The sequence below is a fragment of the Antechinus flavipes genome, chromosome 2 (genome assembly GCF_016432865.1).
Source record: "Antechinus flavipes isolate AdamAnt ecotype Samford, QLD, Australia chromosome 2, AdamAnt_v2, whole genome shotgun sequence".
NCBI classification, from domain to species: Eukaryota; Metazoa; Chordata; class Mammalia; order Dasyuromorphia; family Dasyuridae; genus Antechinus; species Antechinus flavipes.
In genome coordinates this window covers 226809434-226826628 of record NC_067399.1, presented here as the reverse complement: position 1 = coordinate 226826628, position 17195 = coordinate 226809434, and the positions used below count along the sequence as shown (strand labels likewise).

Genomic DNA, 17195 nt, shown 5'->3' with positions numbered 1-17195 from the left:
ACCCAAACAGGCTCAGTTAAGTGGGTGGTTGCTCTTATCTGTGGAAGGAATCATATCCATTCTCCAAGCAGGTGCTGCTTAAAATCACAGCCTTTCAGAGATGGAAGAGACTTCAGCTATCATTCAGTCCAATCCAGAACTGAGAGGAAGTACATGTTTACAGCACATCCAACTAATGATTAAAAGCCCTATCAAAAAGTTACATGGAACAATCTTCCAAGGGGGTTTATTTCAGTTTTAAACAGCTCTAATGGTATTAAGTCCTGACGCTGAGCTAACATGCACTTTCCTGTAATGGATAACTTATCAGTGATTATACAGTATGGAGTAAGCAAGGAGGGGCAGCATCTTTCATCTAAATCTCTATCTATGGTTGAAAGACTGACCAGCTGGGAAGGCTGTAAGGACAAATTGTATCACAGGAAGAAGCCAGAGTACCTCCAGGGTAGAGGGACCAGCAAGATAATAACAAAAATAATTGAGACATACAGTGATTTAAAGTTTGCAGAAAGGTTTTACACATTATCACCAAAAAATTTCTCCATAGAGAAGGAAGTTTTATTGGATTCTATCACGGCATAAAAGAAACGAGGAGAATGTAGTACAACAGAATCTTGAGAGCCTGAGTTCAAATCCTGGCTCTACTAATGTATGACATTGGGCAAATCGCAACCTCTCTCTGGTCCATAGTACGTGACCTGGAAACTCTGTCATATAAGAATCAGTGGAAGGAGCCAGAAATGTCTAGCATGGAGAGAAGTTCTGGTGGGAAGGGAGTAGCAACTGGATAGTTGTCTTCAATTGAGGCGCTGACTTTCAAGAGATAGTGGTGATCTTCTTGGCACTAGATGACAGACCTAGGAGCAACTATTAGAAGCTGCAGAGACGTGGTGGTAAGGATCAAATCAAATGATACTCATTAAAGCTATTTGTAACCCCTAAAGTGCTATATTAATGTGAGCTTTTATTATTGGAGAGGAAATTTCTGAATAATTAGAGTTCCCAAGAGCAGAATGGGCAACATCAGGTGGTCATGGATTCAGTGGAGGTCTTCAAGCAGAGGATGGATAGAAGGGATCTCATAGAGGTGATATTCGTGGATGAATTGGCTTGGATAACTCTCTAATATCAGATGACTTTTTGACACTGAGATATTGCGAAATGGGTTTTTTTTAATTGGTCAAAACATTACTGGGACCAATGCTTGTTTCTTAGAGACTCTGAGGTTCACCTAGTCAGGCACCATTAAGTCTGGAGCTCCTACTCTTAGAGCAAATGCTCTAAAACGAATGTGTGTGTTGCCAATGTCAGTGCTATACAGGTCCAAGCTAGGTATTTAAATAATTCTAAAACAATAAGGAGGCTTATGCTTTGAATCTCCATAAGAAATGGTTTAGGAGCTTCAAGATCCCCTGAAGAGATGCCATAATATGACAACATATTCATACAACGGATTATATGTTGCTAAGCATTTTCCCAACTATTATCTCATCTGATCCAATGACCTTTTGAGGTAGACAAGAAAGTTATGAGCTTCCATTTTATGTTTATGTCATTTCACTGTCTTTTCCAAACCTAGTTTGAAGAGAAAAAGGGGCCGCCTGAGTTTTGGGGTCATTGGGGGGGGGGTCATGTCTTCTGCTGCTGATCTATAATTGTTCTGAAAAAACTAAATTCACTTGCTCACTAGGCCATAGTCTGAAGGCAGAGGCCTGTGGGAAGAACTACTACTCTTATCAAAAATATTATAAATTAATCTGGGAATAAAAGAAATTAAGCAATAATTAATGGAAAATACAGTCTACCATATTTCTGGTCTCATACTTCATCCCTGATTTCTGCTGTCTTATTCTCAGGACATTAATACATATGGGAAGGGGTATGGATGTTCTTAGGGGTAGGGTTTTTTGAGCCTTTGATACTGAGTGTGTTGTTTCCTGCTTGTAGCCTGTCATCTTCCTCCCCTTCTCCCCAACCCAAACATTTGAAGAAAGTAGACCCAAAATGGTTTCGTGTAAATAAGCAAAGAACAAAACTCTTCATGTTTCTGCAGACTATGCACAACTTTGCAGAGACTAGGCAACCTTGTTATGAATGAGTAGGCCTCAGAGACCACCATTTGAGGCCTGACCTCCTACATCCATAGCCTTTCTCCCAGGCTTCAGGGCTCCTCAGCCCCAAGTCACAGTGATGGGGGGCACAGTGCTCTCTTAAGCATGTACTGTTTGAGTTAGCCCAAGAGCCCTTAAGCCCTGGGAAAGTAGCTACCCTCCTTATTTATCATATTCCTTCTTGCTCCTTAATAATCAACATAGCTCTTTTTGTGGCCCTTTCCCTTTCACATCCAGGTCTCAAAGAAATGCTAAAAGACTCAACCTAAAAGTGTCTATGATTTTCATTCCTAGATTCTCTTAAGGTTAGTGGAAAAGGAGGGATGACAGGGAGAATGAGGATGTAAACAATCTGTTGTCCATAAGTATTTCTGTTCCAGCCTGACAGATTCTACTTGTTTCCATAGGAAACCATTTGTAGCCACTGGGCCCAGTTCACAGGCCTTCCTTGGCTCTATTCAGGCAGAGGCTGGAGGTCAGCCGAAGCAGAGAGAATGCAGGGAGCCAGCTGTGGAGTCTGTTACTTCATTCCAGCCACTGCCCTTTATAAATATTTATAGCAGCTCTCCTTCTAAATATAACACACTGGAGCCCAAAAAGGAGGGGGAAAATGGGGGGGGGGAAATCACCAAGAATTAGGACTGATTATCATGTATGCCAAGGAATTATTTAAACATAATGAAAGGCAGAGGATGGCTTCACCAAGTGGCCTCCAGGGAAAAGCAGACAGGGAGAACCTGTCCATCCACATCCTCCCTGACCTACAATACTTTTGCTTGCAATTCCTGGTAGAGGAAAGGACTTTATGTTTTGGACTCTGGGGGCTAAAGCAGTGAGCTCTTTCTTTCCCCAGGTTACAGAGCATGTAATGTCAAATGTAGCGGAAACCCAATAGTGAGAGGCAAGAGTCTATTTTTAGCCTGTGGCCTGGGGTATGGCTGTCTGTAAAGCTGAGAATGGGCCTGAAGCTTTCTTTATATGATAGAAGAAAACTTGCTGGTGGTTTTTTGAAGTCAAAGGTCATGTGGGAAAACAGTGTCCCCCGCCCTGGGAAATCACCCACATTTTGGTAGCAAGTCAGAAAGAAACCCAGGTCACCGACACAAGATTAGTGCTTTCTTTTTTTCTTTTTTTTAAACCTCCTGGGAAATTCCTTGAATGATGTAGAGATGAGCCCATGCCCTGAGGGGAGTGGTGATGATGCTAGTACATGCAGGAATCTGAGGGAAGGGCCCACCAGTAGGACCCTCTGGCAGTCCCTCCCCTCCTCCCATCATCATTGGCTCTCCTTGTCCTGGTGCTGCGGTGACAGGCAGGCTGCAGGCTTGGTCCAGGTGTGCGCTGGAAAGATGATGGATGGGAAGGTGCCTCTGGGGGAAGGCTCTGCCTTCATCATGTCAATGCCAGCTTGTTCCACTGTCCTCTGAGTCTCTGCAGGACAGATCTACTGTTAGTGAAAAGAAAAATATACATCTTTTCTTGCAATGGTTTCTGGGCAAATGCTGAGAGGGTTTGGTATCATGAAAGTAATCTATGTAGGTCCCAGGCTGTTGAGATCCGTATCTTAAAAGCACAGAGTATCTGGAGATGGGTTGGGCAGAATTATTTCTGGCTCTCTTCTAAGGCAGGGGAACATGGTTTCCTTGGTATGTGTGTTAGGAGGGCTGGGGACTGGAAAAGAGCATCCTTTGGGACTCCTTTAAAGGTCAAGGATATAGGGTATATTTCCAAGGAAGAGATAAGGCAAGGATTGTGATGTCTCTTTATCTCTACAATACTGGTCAGTTTAGATGTTTTCCAGATCTGTGAGTCTATGAGATGAAAGGTATCAGATGGAATCTATCAAAGATACTGAGGCAATCTGGGAGGGGGGATGGGCGAGAAAAAAATTAGCATTTGTAAACATAAGAAAGGGAAAGAAGGCATTGGCTCTGAATTAGGAAGTGAATGGAAACATGATATTTCATGTGATATAAGGTGTCGATAACTCAATTATTAGAGTCTGTGTTTCAAATGAACAAATTATGGTATAAATTCCTTTACAAGACCTACCAGGTAGAGGGATTGGTGAGAAGCATGTCCCCCTAACTGTGAATCTATCTTCTCTGACCACTTGTGGAAAAATCAGTCCCCTGGGGATCAAAGACTTAAATCTAATTTCTTCTCTGCCATTGGCTAGCTGTGTGATCATGGGGGAGTCACTTTATTTCTAAGGCCTCTGTCTGCTCCTCTGGGAAACAAATGAGTTGGGCTAGATGGTCTTTGAGTTCTTTTTCAGCTTTAGAAGTCTGTGTGTTCTTTTTTCTGTAGGGAAGTCAAAATTGTGTTCCCAGATTACTAGTGAGAAAATCAAGAGAGATCTTAATCAAAGAGAATGAATGTTTGGAGGAGCCACTCAAAGCCCATGAGACCCAGCAGAAGAAAGAACTTTTTCTTTGGATCCTAAGCTGATTCTTTTCCATCTAAATAGTCATTGTTACTGAGCTAGACTTTGTGAGATGTCATATCAACAAAGTAAACTACATACAAATTAGGACAGAGGAAAATATAAGAGGGAAGAGGATCAGGAGTAGAATTAAGAGTTTGATCCACAATAGGAAAAAAAGTCACTGGAGAGTTTGTTATTGCAATACTATCCTCCATTGTCCCTCTACCAAGATCCCCAAAGGTGTTCATTGGTTATAGTTCTGGGAACTGAGCAATGTTGTCCTTATCTTATTGTGATGGTTCTGAGGACTGGACTAGAAGATTTGCGCAGTCAGCCCTGAAAATTTGTAACCTAGAAAGATGACTACAGGAGAGAAAACAAGGAAAAAATATCAGGGCTACCCTTGAAGAACCTGTGCTTCAAGAATTATGTCTGCTTATTGTTCCATGGCACTGTAATCTGATTCCACTTTTCTTTTGCATTAGTTAAGCAAACATGAAGTTGTATCATTTGGGAGAAGGAACAAGGGTTGAAGTCTTAAGTTTAAAATGAAGAGGAGATGAGACTGGGAAGAATGAGGATATCTTAGGGGGGTAGTCAAGCATTTTCTTCATAACCTATGTGGAAATCTTCATATTTTTCTAGGAGGTGAGAAGGTTCAAGAATAGTGTAATACTTCTGGAATCTAGCAAATAGACTGACATAAGGGGGATTTGTGCCCATTTGCTTTGCTGACACAGTTTGATGCTGTTCAGCTTATTGTCAATCTGTGGTACAAGGATTTGTGGCCAGGTTAATGCTCCAGGATTAGATCTTAAGGACAGAATGGGAGAAATGATTTTCACTGGGTGTTTTCTGTGGGTAAGGATAGTGGAAATTATGGAAGGAAAAGGTGTTGATGTCAAAGGTGGCCTGGGGAGAATGGAAAGATAGATGTGAAGCTCTACCCTTTTACATTCTTCCAGATATTGACAGCTGCTTTTAAATCAGTCATTTCTGATTTGGTAACTTCTTCCCAATTCAATCTCCCCAAATAACAACTTTTCACAGAGGACTAGCCACGTTTCTAATACAGTTCCTGAAATGCAATGATTTTGGGAAAGAGAATAATGGGGTTCAGTTGATAGGCTGAAGTGAAGCCTTTTCTCATTCAGTATGGGCCTGACCTGTGTAGCATATTTTGTAAGCAGGAAAAAAGGGAAACTAAAATCCATTTAAGGAATGGAGAGATGGGAAAAATATGAGGAAAGAAACAGTAGTAGGAAAAGACAGGGAACAAGGATAGCTTGTACTCACTTTTGTTACCCCTTGGTCCAGACCGTCCTGGCTAACCTGTGTAGCAGAGATAGAAATAATAATTTAGATCACAATGAAGTTTCCTATCCAAAAGAAAGCTTTTCAAGGCTATTTGCTCTGTCCCCATGATTTTCTAGTTTTCCTTTACTTTCTTTGTAAAATGATTTCTTACTATAGGATAGGATAAGATCATGTAGTCCTTAACTGCCGCTGCAGTGCATACTAAATAAAATGCCCACATCGAAAAATGTCTGGCAGGGACAAAAATCAGCAGGAAATGAATCTCTGACAGACACATGAATATAACTTAGGGAATGCCAATAAGACACTAATAATCTGCCCCTAAAATGGATATGAAAATGACCTGAATGGTGCTATAGTTTTTCCTGGTTTTGTGCTGTGCTCAAAATATAAAACTGTAACTGTATCAACTCTAGAAGTCTCTAACATTGTCTCAAAACCCAAGACATTTAAATCTGGTTTCTAGTCTATTCTGGTTATCTCTGCCTACTTGTCATGAGAGGCAGTATGCCCAAGAGAAAGAATACTAGATTGGGGGCAGCAAGGTGGTAAATGAATAGAGCATTGGCCCTGGAGTCAGGAGGACCTGAGTTCAAATCTGAACTCAGACAGTTAATACTTACTAGCTGTGTGACTCTGTGCAAGTCACCGAATTCTGATTGCCTCACCAAAAAATATAAAAAGAATACTGGACTTGGTGCCAGGTGAGACCTGGGTTTCAATCCCATCTCTGACATTTACCAACTCTGTGAATTTAAGCAAGCTGCTTAAATTTTCTAACCTTTAGTTTCCTCATCTGTAAAATGGGGATAAAGTATTCCACACTAAGGTCATTATTTTACATGATTGTGATTACACAAGAAAATATATGTAAAATGCTTTCCAGATATATGTATATGGCATATATGTCAATTATTATTACTAAACACTCAGAATATCTATTAACTAGCCAAGGAAATTCCTGGCCTCCAACTGCTTGGACAACAGATAAAAGTAATACCAATAACTTTGTTATAGGAGAAGGTTTGATGTGGGGGAAAGGGGCATGGAGTGCATATCATGAAATGATGTTGAAAATGGTGTAAGAAAACAAAGGGCATCAATAAATCAAATAAAAATGCCATGAATTGACACTGGGCATCAATAAAACAAACGAAAAAGAGTTGACATTTATATTCTTACAAAACACACGGTATGGATGAGATCATTTGAATCTTGCTATTTTGCAGATGGGAAAATGAAGGCTCAGACAAATAACCTGATTAGTCAGGATCCCACCAGTTAGTAAATGGCAGAGCCAGGATTGCAGCCTCCATATCAATTAGGGTCTTCTGACTTCAAGTCAACTGTTCTTTCTATTACATTCTGGCTTCTTTACAGGGGAATCAAGAAAAAAAGATTTTAGGGGAGACAGGAATGGACTGTGATGTTCTGGAGGAGATGAGATGAAATCGGGATCCCAAGGAAATTTGGGTGGAGCTTGGGATATGCAGTTTTTAACTGAGTGGTACGGGAATACATTTTGTCATCCCCAAAGCTTTTTTTGGGATCAGGTTAATGGATGCTATGGAAAGAGAGGGAGAGAAGATCTAGATGGAAGCAGAAACATTTTGAAGGATGGAGTATTACTGGGCAGAATTGGAAGGGGGTCTAGAATGGGCCCCTACAAGTGGGAAGTTTGAGAGAGTCATTATATGTATTATATGTGGTCTTTTTTGGTCTCATTTTTATGTTTGGTTAGGATACCAAAATTGCCTCACTGAGACAAGTTGTATGTAATTTTATCATAAAGAATTGAGACCATTTTAATTTCATTCATTTTTGTTCAGTGTTACTGCTCATACTATCCCAAACCAGAGATGAGTATTTAATACTTTATCAGATCCAGACGCTTCATATATAAAAAGGACTGATCTCAGGATCATTTCCAAACCTAGTAATCTTTTACCAGAAGAGTGAACCATGCATTTTGGTTTGGGGGCCACATCTTAAATCCCATTAAAATTTGAAATTTAAGTCCCAAACTTATGGCTATCCCAAATCTCCTGTTACCTCACTTCATCTCAAGTCCTGTCGCATGGGTAGAACACTTTCCAAACCTTCCCCCCACCTCCCCGAGGAAGCAGACCCAGACATCTACAAATAGAAACCCTCTACAAGTGGTGAAAAACACAGAGTAGATGAGGCATAAAGATCAAGAAGGGCCCGAAGCCAGAAAACACAAGTTGGAGGCAACTATACCTGTTTCTGCTGTTGTCCGAATGGTGCGGCACTGGTTTTAGTTGTTTGTAGAGGGCTGGGAACCTTGACTGAGTAGCCACTGCTTTCTCTGTGGCCCATCCACCCACTACCACTGTTCAAGTAATTTATGGGTTGCTAAGGAGGGAATGAAATCACTGCCAATTGTGATCCTCTCTCTCCTTCCCCTAAAGTGGTAATATGGCTGCACATTGTATAAAACAAGTTCATCAATTCCTAGTCCTCCGTCATGATTCTTGCCAACCACAATGATATTCTAGGTTAGTGTTTGACTAATGGAAAAATGGCAAGACTGCCACTTTTCTCAATACTGCAGTAACCTACACATTTTAAGAGAAGCTTAGGATCAGACCTCAAGGGGAATTACAGCCAGGTCTATTCCTGTAGGCTGGCAATTACCATGGAATGCTAAGCCTCTAGGGTAGTCTTTTTTAGTGGTACAGTCATGAGTGTGTACACGAAATTGGGTGTTATATGGCATTTCAAAGCTTCTGTCTGCAAGTTGTTTAAATACTAGAGATGGGAGGAGCTATGGAATTGGCAAGCTTCCTTGGAAAAAATCCTTACCCTGGGGCATATTAGGGGCAGCTAGGTAGACCAGTGGTTAAAGTGCTGGGTCTGAAGACAAGACTCATCTTAATGATGAATTCATATCTGGCCTCAGATGCTTAGTAGCTGTGTGACTTTGGGCAAGTCATTCAACCCACTTTGCCTCAGTTTTCTCATCTGAAAAATGAGCTGGAGAGGGAAATTGCAAACCACTCTAGTATCTTTGTCAAGAAAATTCCGAATGGGGCTGTGGAGAGTTGGACATGACTGAAACAAACAAATAACAACAAAGGACACCTTAAAAGAGAAACTGGGATGCAGGGAACAGAATAATGACCATTTGTTTTCTTCTCTAGTTCACTTTACTGACACTGAGGCAAACAGGATTAAGTGACTTGCCCAGGGTCACACAGTTAGTGAGTGTCTGAGATTGGATTTGAACTCTAGAAAACGAGTCTTTGTGATTCTAGGCCCAGGACTCTTATCTATTGTGTTAGCCACCCTGCCGCCCCATTTAAACTAAGATTCAGGGCCAAGACTCACTTATTTGACAGAACATGATGGTTTTGCAAAAAAATGAAAAAAGGATGTATAAGGGAGGAAGAGGTAGGGGGAATATGAAAAGAGTCTAAGGGGAATGGGTACTGTTATGTGGGACAGGAGATAAATGGAGAAAGAAGAGGAAGATCAAATCTTTACAGAAAGAAACGGTACAGTTATAACAATGAGATCTGATCAGCACTACTTTTGTATTTACATGTTGGTGTATCTTAATGTCTTTATATATGTACTTCACTTCTTTCCTTTATTTTAATAGAAACCTGGCTCTTCCCTTGAAGACCACACTCTCCTAACTGAGGCTTCGCTTTCTCTCTTGGTGGAGGTATTTCTGGACCACTGAATCAATATTCTGTTCTCCACTTGTCACTTACCATCAATCTATCCTATCCTCTTCGAATCATTGACTAGGGTCTGTTGACTCTCACAACCCATTTCCCATTCTTTGAGAAGCTTCAATACCTAGCCCACATTTTTTTCTTTTCTTCCTAACATCCGTATTACATTCAGCAGCTTCAAAGTTCATATTGATAACCTTCAGTCTCTTTGATTTCAAAGTTCCTTTTTCTCCATGATTTTCTAAACTCTCATCTCTACACTACACTGATCACTCCAAACAGTATGTTCACAACCTGGAATTCTGTATCACAAGGATATGTTCTCTCTTCAAACACAATTTCTTTACCTGTCATCAATCTTATTCCTCTAAACTGCTCATCTTGAGTCTTTCTGTTACTTAATAGTAATTTTTCCCTGTATGTGACCTGGCTCCTAGTTACAAGACTATAGCCCTCTAGATACCATGATGGACTACTTATTATTATTACACTATTTACTAAATTATTAGTATTATCCTCATCACATGAATCCCCAAACAATTTTCACCCCTTCTGTAGGTCAAACTTTCTTTCTTTTTTTCAAGATTTCCAAGTTCTACTAAGGAAGGCACAAATTTATTCAATCTTGGCCTATTAAAGATTACTACTGTCCAACTTTAAAATGGCTTTCTGTGGCACTTGTCAAATTTAAAATTAATTTTTCATTGTATCTCCAATATTTCCTATTACATTGATGCCAGGCCTATTCTCAGACCTCTAATTCTCCTTTTACCATCTCCATTTTAGCAAATGATCTTTCCTTCTACTGCAATAAGGAAGTCCATAATATGGATGATATGGAATAGAGATGAAGATCAAGAAACAAGGAACTCTAGTAATGTTACCATCCTTCCATTATCTTTATTTACTGGCTTATTTCTTCTCCTTTCCTTCTTATATTTTTTCTTTTTCTTAGAATTTCTTAGAAATTCATTCTTTTTTACAATGAATCCTGCAGTCATTTCCTTTGGGGGGCAGCACACTACTGTTTTCTTGCTGCATTGTATACTACCACTAGCTTTTTTAGGAGGATGCCCTCATTTTTCACTTATTTCCCTTTGAGATATATAGTCATATGTGTGGACATGCTTGTGTTAGCCCCTAGGGAAGGCAGTCTGTTTTCGGTTTGGCAAAGATGGTGGTCATGTTTTGTTCCTTCTCTTGCTGGAATGGTTCCTCATATAAGGGGCAGGGATGAAAATGAATTGGTATTGTAGTGACTAAATGAAATCTTTGCCCTGAAGCTTAAGGCCTCTATAACAGTTCTTACTGAAGGAGAAATAAGGTATTCTTATTTTTGTTTTCTGGCTAGCTTGGAGAGAAAGGAATCAGTCTCCAAGTAACCCATTAGGTTATGTGCCTATGGTATATGAAACAGGAATAGAATCAAGGTCAGGAGAAGATGATATGATTGATCTTTATGAATCCTATGTCAGAAGAATTATGATTAATATTGTATAGTTCAGAATTAGGATCACTGGGTAGACATTGTGTATAGAAAGGAAAAAACTTTCTAATAATTAAGTTATCCCAGAGTGGCGTGATTTGACTCAGGAGGTAGTGGACTCCTCCTCACCTGGGATTCTCAAGTGAAGTCTGAATGAGTATTTGTTGAGGATATTATAGAGGATAGGCTGGACTAGATTATTCCTGAGAGTTGGTCATTTCCTAATTGCTATTTGCCAGTATAAATTGGGATACATGAAAAGAAACATTGTATCCAACTAAAATGCATTAGTATCTTGGTTATTTTACTGACTGTCTTTAATACCTATTCTCCCCCTTTGTCCTCTCACTTTTCCCAATCTGTGTGCTCTCTCTCTCCTTTTCTCCCTCCCTCCCTCTTTCCCTCTTCCTCCCCTCTCTCTGTCTCTGTCTGTCTCTTTCTCTCATTCATGAAGATGCATATAGATTTATTTCAGAGCAGTTATGTACACCTACAAATATCCTTATAATTTGTTGAAATGTGAGGATTGACCAACATCCAAACATAGAAATGTAGCTAAAATACTTGCACCAATGAACAATAAGCTGACTCGACTGCCCAAGACACAAACTTAAGAAAGGGTTGTGGGTCTCTGAGTTCACAATCTTGTCAGGTTCCAGAATAATCCCAGTAGAGCCAGAAAGTGCTATACACCATACTGCAAAGAGTGCTCTGACAACCCAACACTACATGATTGGATTCTGTGCTATGAACAAATGCAGCAGGCAGGGGCTGGAAATTCTAGGAAAACAGGGGTTACCAGTTCCACTAGTTCTGGCTTGATGCAGAAAAAAGAAAAAAATGAAAATTTTAGGTAGAGTTGTTCCTCCAAGTACTGTTTCTTGCCTGGACTAATTTTTTGATGGTTGCTAGCTAGCCTATGAGAATTTTATACAGTGATTAGTCTGCTCTACAGCAGAATGGATAAAGTCATCAGCCTGTAATTAAGTGACTTATATTTGAATTCTATTTTAGACTCTTGTTAATTGTGTGAGCACAGGTTAGTCACTTAATTTAACTAGCAAAATACTTTAGCCCTTATATTGGGTGATAAAGAATACCTCTGGTGAACGAATCAATCAATGACATTAAACTAACATATATCCAGTCATACTTTGTCTTCCATAAAACAGCAAGCCAATTCTGGTGCTTGGTAGTTTAGAGCAAAGAACAAGTTTAAGCCAAGCCCCTGATAGAAAGAATCACTTCAGGTGTTGAGGGAGAGAAGAGTTTTAATCTACTTCCAACCCCCTCAAGTAGAAGAGGAATTTCTGAGCTTTGAAGAGTTGAAAGATCTGGACATTTCCCTAGCTTTCTAGCAGTGTTCCCAGAATAGAAGTGATTACCTTCAATAACTATTAGGAACTGATGATAAACTAGATAATCTAAGGGAAGGAAGATTTCAGACTTTACAAGGAGCACAAATAGTTAAGAGAACTATTATGAAGGACTCAAGAAGGGAACAGGACTTTTAGGAATTGTAAGTTAGTTACCCCTTTGCTACAACACCTGCTCTAAGCTCCAATCCTTTTCCCCTTAGACTTTGTATGTACTTGTAGGTGAGTAAGTACCTTGTTAGTAGGGTTATTTGCATCAACTCTTCTCTGAACAATCTTAGTAAATACTGATTTCTAAAAAGTAATTAGGTCTGACTGACTAATTAGCAATTAATAATCAAAGGGGAAGTATATCAACGGGGAGATTGTAAACTATATGTACTAGGAAAGAAATCCTCCATAATCCCTCAAGGATTACTCCTAGACCACTGAGGAGAGAAGTCATCCTTGGGACATAATTTGAGAACTGGAATTGGGACAGTAACTCCAAAGCATTTGCCACATTTGCATTATGTGTCTCACTGGGTGGTTGTGTGGGGACTGCTTTGTAATCTAAAGTGCTATGTAAATTCAAATGATTATTATTTGTATATGGGTGGAGGGTTGTTTCAGACCTTTATTTCTATAGTGGCACGTGTCTGTTGAGGATAATTATGAATAATTATAGCTGACACGAATAGCACTTTAGGGTTTTACAAAGATTTGATCTAATTTGAACCTCACAAAAACCCTGTAAATATCCCATGCCCATTTTACAGAGAAGAAAACAAATGAGGCTAAAAAATTTGTCCATAAAACAACAATACAAAATCAATCAACAAAAAACTCCAAACAACTCAAAAGTGTCAGAAGGAATTAAAACTAGTCTCTTTGGGGAGTCTAGCAATCAACTCAACCCACAGCACCATACTGCCTGATATGTACAAATTTTTATGTGTATACATTGCAAAACAGGTGCCCATCTACACTGGCAGAGGTAGTTTTTCCCTTGATATACCAATAAAACCATAAGTGTGATCTAAAAAAATGTTTTATTATCTACATCTATATATACATACTGTATCAAGGTATATACACACACCTGCATATCCATTTGGGATACTGTTTGTACTCATTTGGCTATTATATATGTATATTATTGAGTGTTTCTTATAGTTGCATATTCATGTAGGATATGGGTATGATTATCTACATTTGTGTGCATGGGGAGAAAGTATGGCTGAAATAGATATATGCTGTATGAATTAAGGGGTTTTCATACTGGGCTGAGAAGGTTATTTCAGTTTCTTCTCTTTTAAATCTGTTTTAATTTCTCTGTATCTGTCCATTTGCAAGAGAAATAGATTTATAGGTTTTTCTTCTTTTTTCTTTCTCTTCTGGATACAATAGCTCTCCAATCTCTCTCCAATCTATTTCCTTTCTTCCCCTTCCCTAAACTTTCCTGACTTTTTTTTCCTAGCAGTTTCCCAGGGGTGAGGGAGTATGTGGTTTGGGAGGAGAGGGCAACAATCATTCATCTGAATTAAATTAGAAAGCAATGAAAAGTCTGCCTAGAAACTGTTTCTGGACTAACAGGAATCCTGTGTGTTAGTGTAAGAAACATCAATATAAGTTAGAAATAAATCAACTCTCAATTATCCAAGGGAAGATTATCCATGGAAAATCTTTTCAAGTTCTGACATCATAAACCAGAAATTAGTTTCTTTGCTTTCTTTCTAGTTGAATTTTATTCTCCTAGGCAGCCTATAGCACAGCATAAACCCTTTTAAGTCTAAATCTTCCTCTTTGGATACAAGAAAGGTATGACTGAACAAAAACAGCAAAGAGAGAAGACAAATCCACATAGGCCTCAGGCAAGACATGTTCTGCCCCCAGAAGGGAGGTATGCCCTGAACAAGAGGACAAAATGGGGAATCTAATGAACTTTTCAGTTCTTCTTGTGTCATATTATCACCATGTGACTCCATTATTCTAAATATCATAATTCCCCATAAGTAAAAGCATAGTTATTGTTAAATATTAAGCCCATGACTACAAATGGGTGACTCTATATCTGATTTGCATCTGAAGTTTAGGGCTTTTGTCAGAAAATGTAACATGTTAAAACAGAAGCAAATAAGAATCAACAGAAACTATAGGCTATCAGTGAGCTGCAGAAGAAACTCAATTTAAGAGATGTCTTAATTAATTTTAATGCTATCTTAATTATTGATGAGAATAGGCTAGTTGCCCATATTTTATCATGAAAATAAATGGGTAACTAAGTAAAACTGTAATCTAATTGTGACATGACCAGGACAGTGATCTGCACAGGATCTATGGGAAAAGGGGGCAAAAAGTAAGAATTTCTAATTTTTTATCCAGCTCCATTTTCCCAGGAGAAAGTAACCCCTTTCAGAGCTTATTCTATGCTCTTATGATCCATGTCTAGTGGACATGACTAGTCTAGTCACTAGGAAAGTGTTTTCTATAATGATTTAATCTAGTTGGTTTGTGTATATATATAGGCATACACTTACACATATATATAAACATATATACATATGTATATATTCTGAATACTTAGAGTGATATATGAAATCTGATCAATACAGAACCACAGGATTGAAGGGTGGAGATACCATCTCATTGTAATAGATGAGGAAACAGATCCTGAGAAGTCAAGTGACTTGCTCAAATTATAAGTAGTAGGGTTGGAATTTGAACTCAAATTTTCTGAATCCAAAGGAGTCAAAACTATCCAACTATAGTCAGTTTCCATATTTACCAACTTGTGATTACTAATTCATTTTCCCAAGTACTTCCATGTCAAGTAGGAATTAGATTACATAATTGACATGAATATTCTGGTCCCATTATAAATCTATAAATTGGCTTTCTGATTTATGGGTCAGTTGAGTTAGTGTGAATCAGTCCCCTATAGCTTGCTTCTTAAATTGTACGTTGCTACTTCATGTGGGATCTCATAATTGAATGTAGTGATCATGAAATTATGATTTATTATCAATAAATGTTTGATTTGTATACCTTTTTTACATACTTATATACCCAGGATCATATAAAAATTTCTTGGGCACAAAAAGTCATGAGTTGAAAAAGTTTAAAAAGTCTTGCCCTAGAATATTAATACCTCTAGAGAAATTGGTAACATGGAGGTCATGAATATGAAAAGCTGAGAACTACATCCTGAAATCAAATTAGATACCTATGAATTCCTTACTGAATAGTCAGCTAATGTCACCTCCTTTTTTTCAGTACCATCTCAACTATAACAAATAGAGACATTCTAAAGACAAAGAAAATTTATTCTATTTGCTATCAGAGCTCCCCCTCATTGTGGTGGATAATCAAAACTTGATTATATCCAAACTGACTACTTGTTCATATTGATAAGAAGAACAGGCTAATTTTGCAGTACCTATGATTCAGATCACATGAATTCAGGAATTTAAGCCCTCACAAGGCTTTTTTTTTTTTTTTATTCTGCCACTTCCTTAATCCTCCTACCAAATGGGTTTCCTCAAGATATTAGTCACTGGTTTTTCTAGTTAGGAAGCATGTGAAGGGAATTAAGGCATATGTGCAAAGGCTGTGGGAGGTTGAAACTTGGGGGGAGGGAGTGAATTTTCTAAAACCAGGATTCAAAAAGCTTCATTAATGACATCAGTATAATCTACTGATGATACAATTACAGGAGCAGATGGGTACACATCTACGGACAGAAGGTATGATAGAGCACATAGACATAACTGCACTTATTCCACTGTTTTTTTTTTTTTTTTTTTACTATAGCAGTCTATTGCTTTCTGCCTGAAGTCCAAACTTTTCTGCCAGGCTTTCAAGGTCTTCCACAATCTGTCTTCTCTTTATCAATCAGGTTTATTTACTATTAGAATGTCCTCTGAGTCTCCATGTGGATTCCCCTCCCTCCCCTCTCTACTCATCTAAATTCTATCCATTCCTCAAGGTCTATTCCGAGCTCCTCAATGACTCCAGCTCATATGGACTTCTCCTTACACTTATAATCCAAATCACACTTGAGCACTGAACTTTTCTCTAATTATTTCATGTGTGCAGTCTGGTACTGATTCTATATAGATTATAAACTGAATGGAAGAGACCATGTCTGATATTTCTTTGATAGTCTTTCCTTTCCTCTGGCTCTCCCAAGCCTCAGTAATATATAGCACATGGATGGGTAGTTAGGAGGCTCAGCACTAAATGTCTGTGGATGTGGTGCCATCATGGGCTTGGGGAAGTGGCAGTGGGGAGAGGAGCACAGAGGCGGGGAAGAGAGAGAGGCTTCATGGGAGGCATGGTTTTTATTTTCTTCTAGGGGAGGGCCTGCCAAGCTGCCTTTACCTCTGTCTTTTTTATTCTGTGTCTTCTCCTCCTCTTCCTCTCCACCTTTCTCTGCTGAAAAAACAGAAGTCCAAGGAGGCCAATGACCCTTCCACCCTGTGAGCAGCACAGGAGCAGGGGAGTGACATATTGGATTGATGAGCCCCACGTAAATGTCTGTAGTTGTGGGTTGCAAGACTTGCGTGGTGGATGGGTACGGGTGTGGGGTGGGTGGGTGTGCATGTGCATGCATGGGTTTGTACATGGTATAAATATCACCAACCTTCTCTATCAGAAATGAATGGAAATCAGATTTGACTATGATGTCCAGAACTTTAGTGCTGCTCTGCTACTGGCTCACCTTGAACATCTTTGTTCTTTCTAAAATAAATATTCTTTGTCCTCTTGGAGCAATATGAATTTTAATTACAT

General features: G+C 39.0%; 1 protein-coding gene across 8 annotated transcripts in view; it reads right to left on the bottom strand.

The window, feature by feature from the left end:
• Window positions 1–536: 536 nt before the first annotated feature.
• Window positions 537–17195, bottom strand: part of DTNB (dystrobrevin beta) — a 361849-nt gene continuing 345190 nt past the window's right edge. For 3 of the 8 annotated variants that reach the window (XM_051976347.1, XM_051976345.1, XM_051976349.1), the window contains one exon: window positions 12649–16838. In XM_051976347.1, the coding sequence (XP_051832307.1) occupies window positions 16522–16838 (317 nt within the window). In that variant the 3' untranslated portion in view covers window positions 12649–16521. Of the gene's footprint in view, window positions 3543–5835; window positions 5872–12648; window positions 16839–17195 lie in introns of those variants that run through there. The other 5 variants (XM_051976352.1, XM_051976353.1, XM_051976346.1 and 2 more) reach the window with 3 other exon arrangements.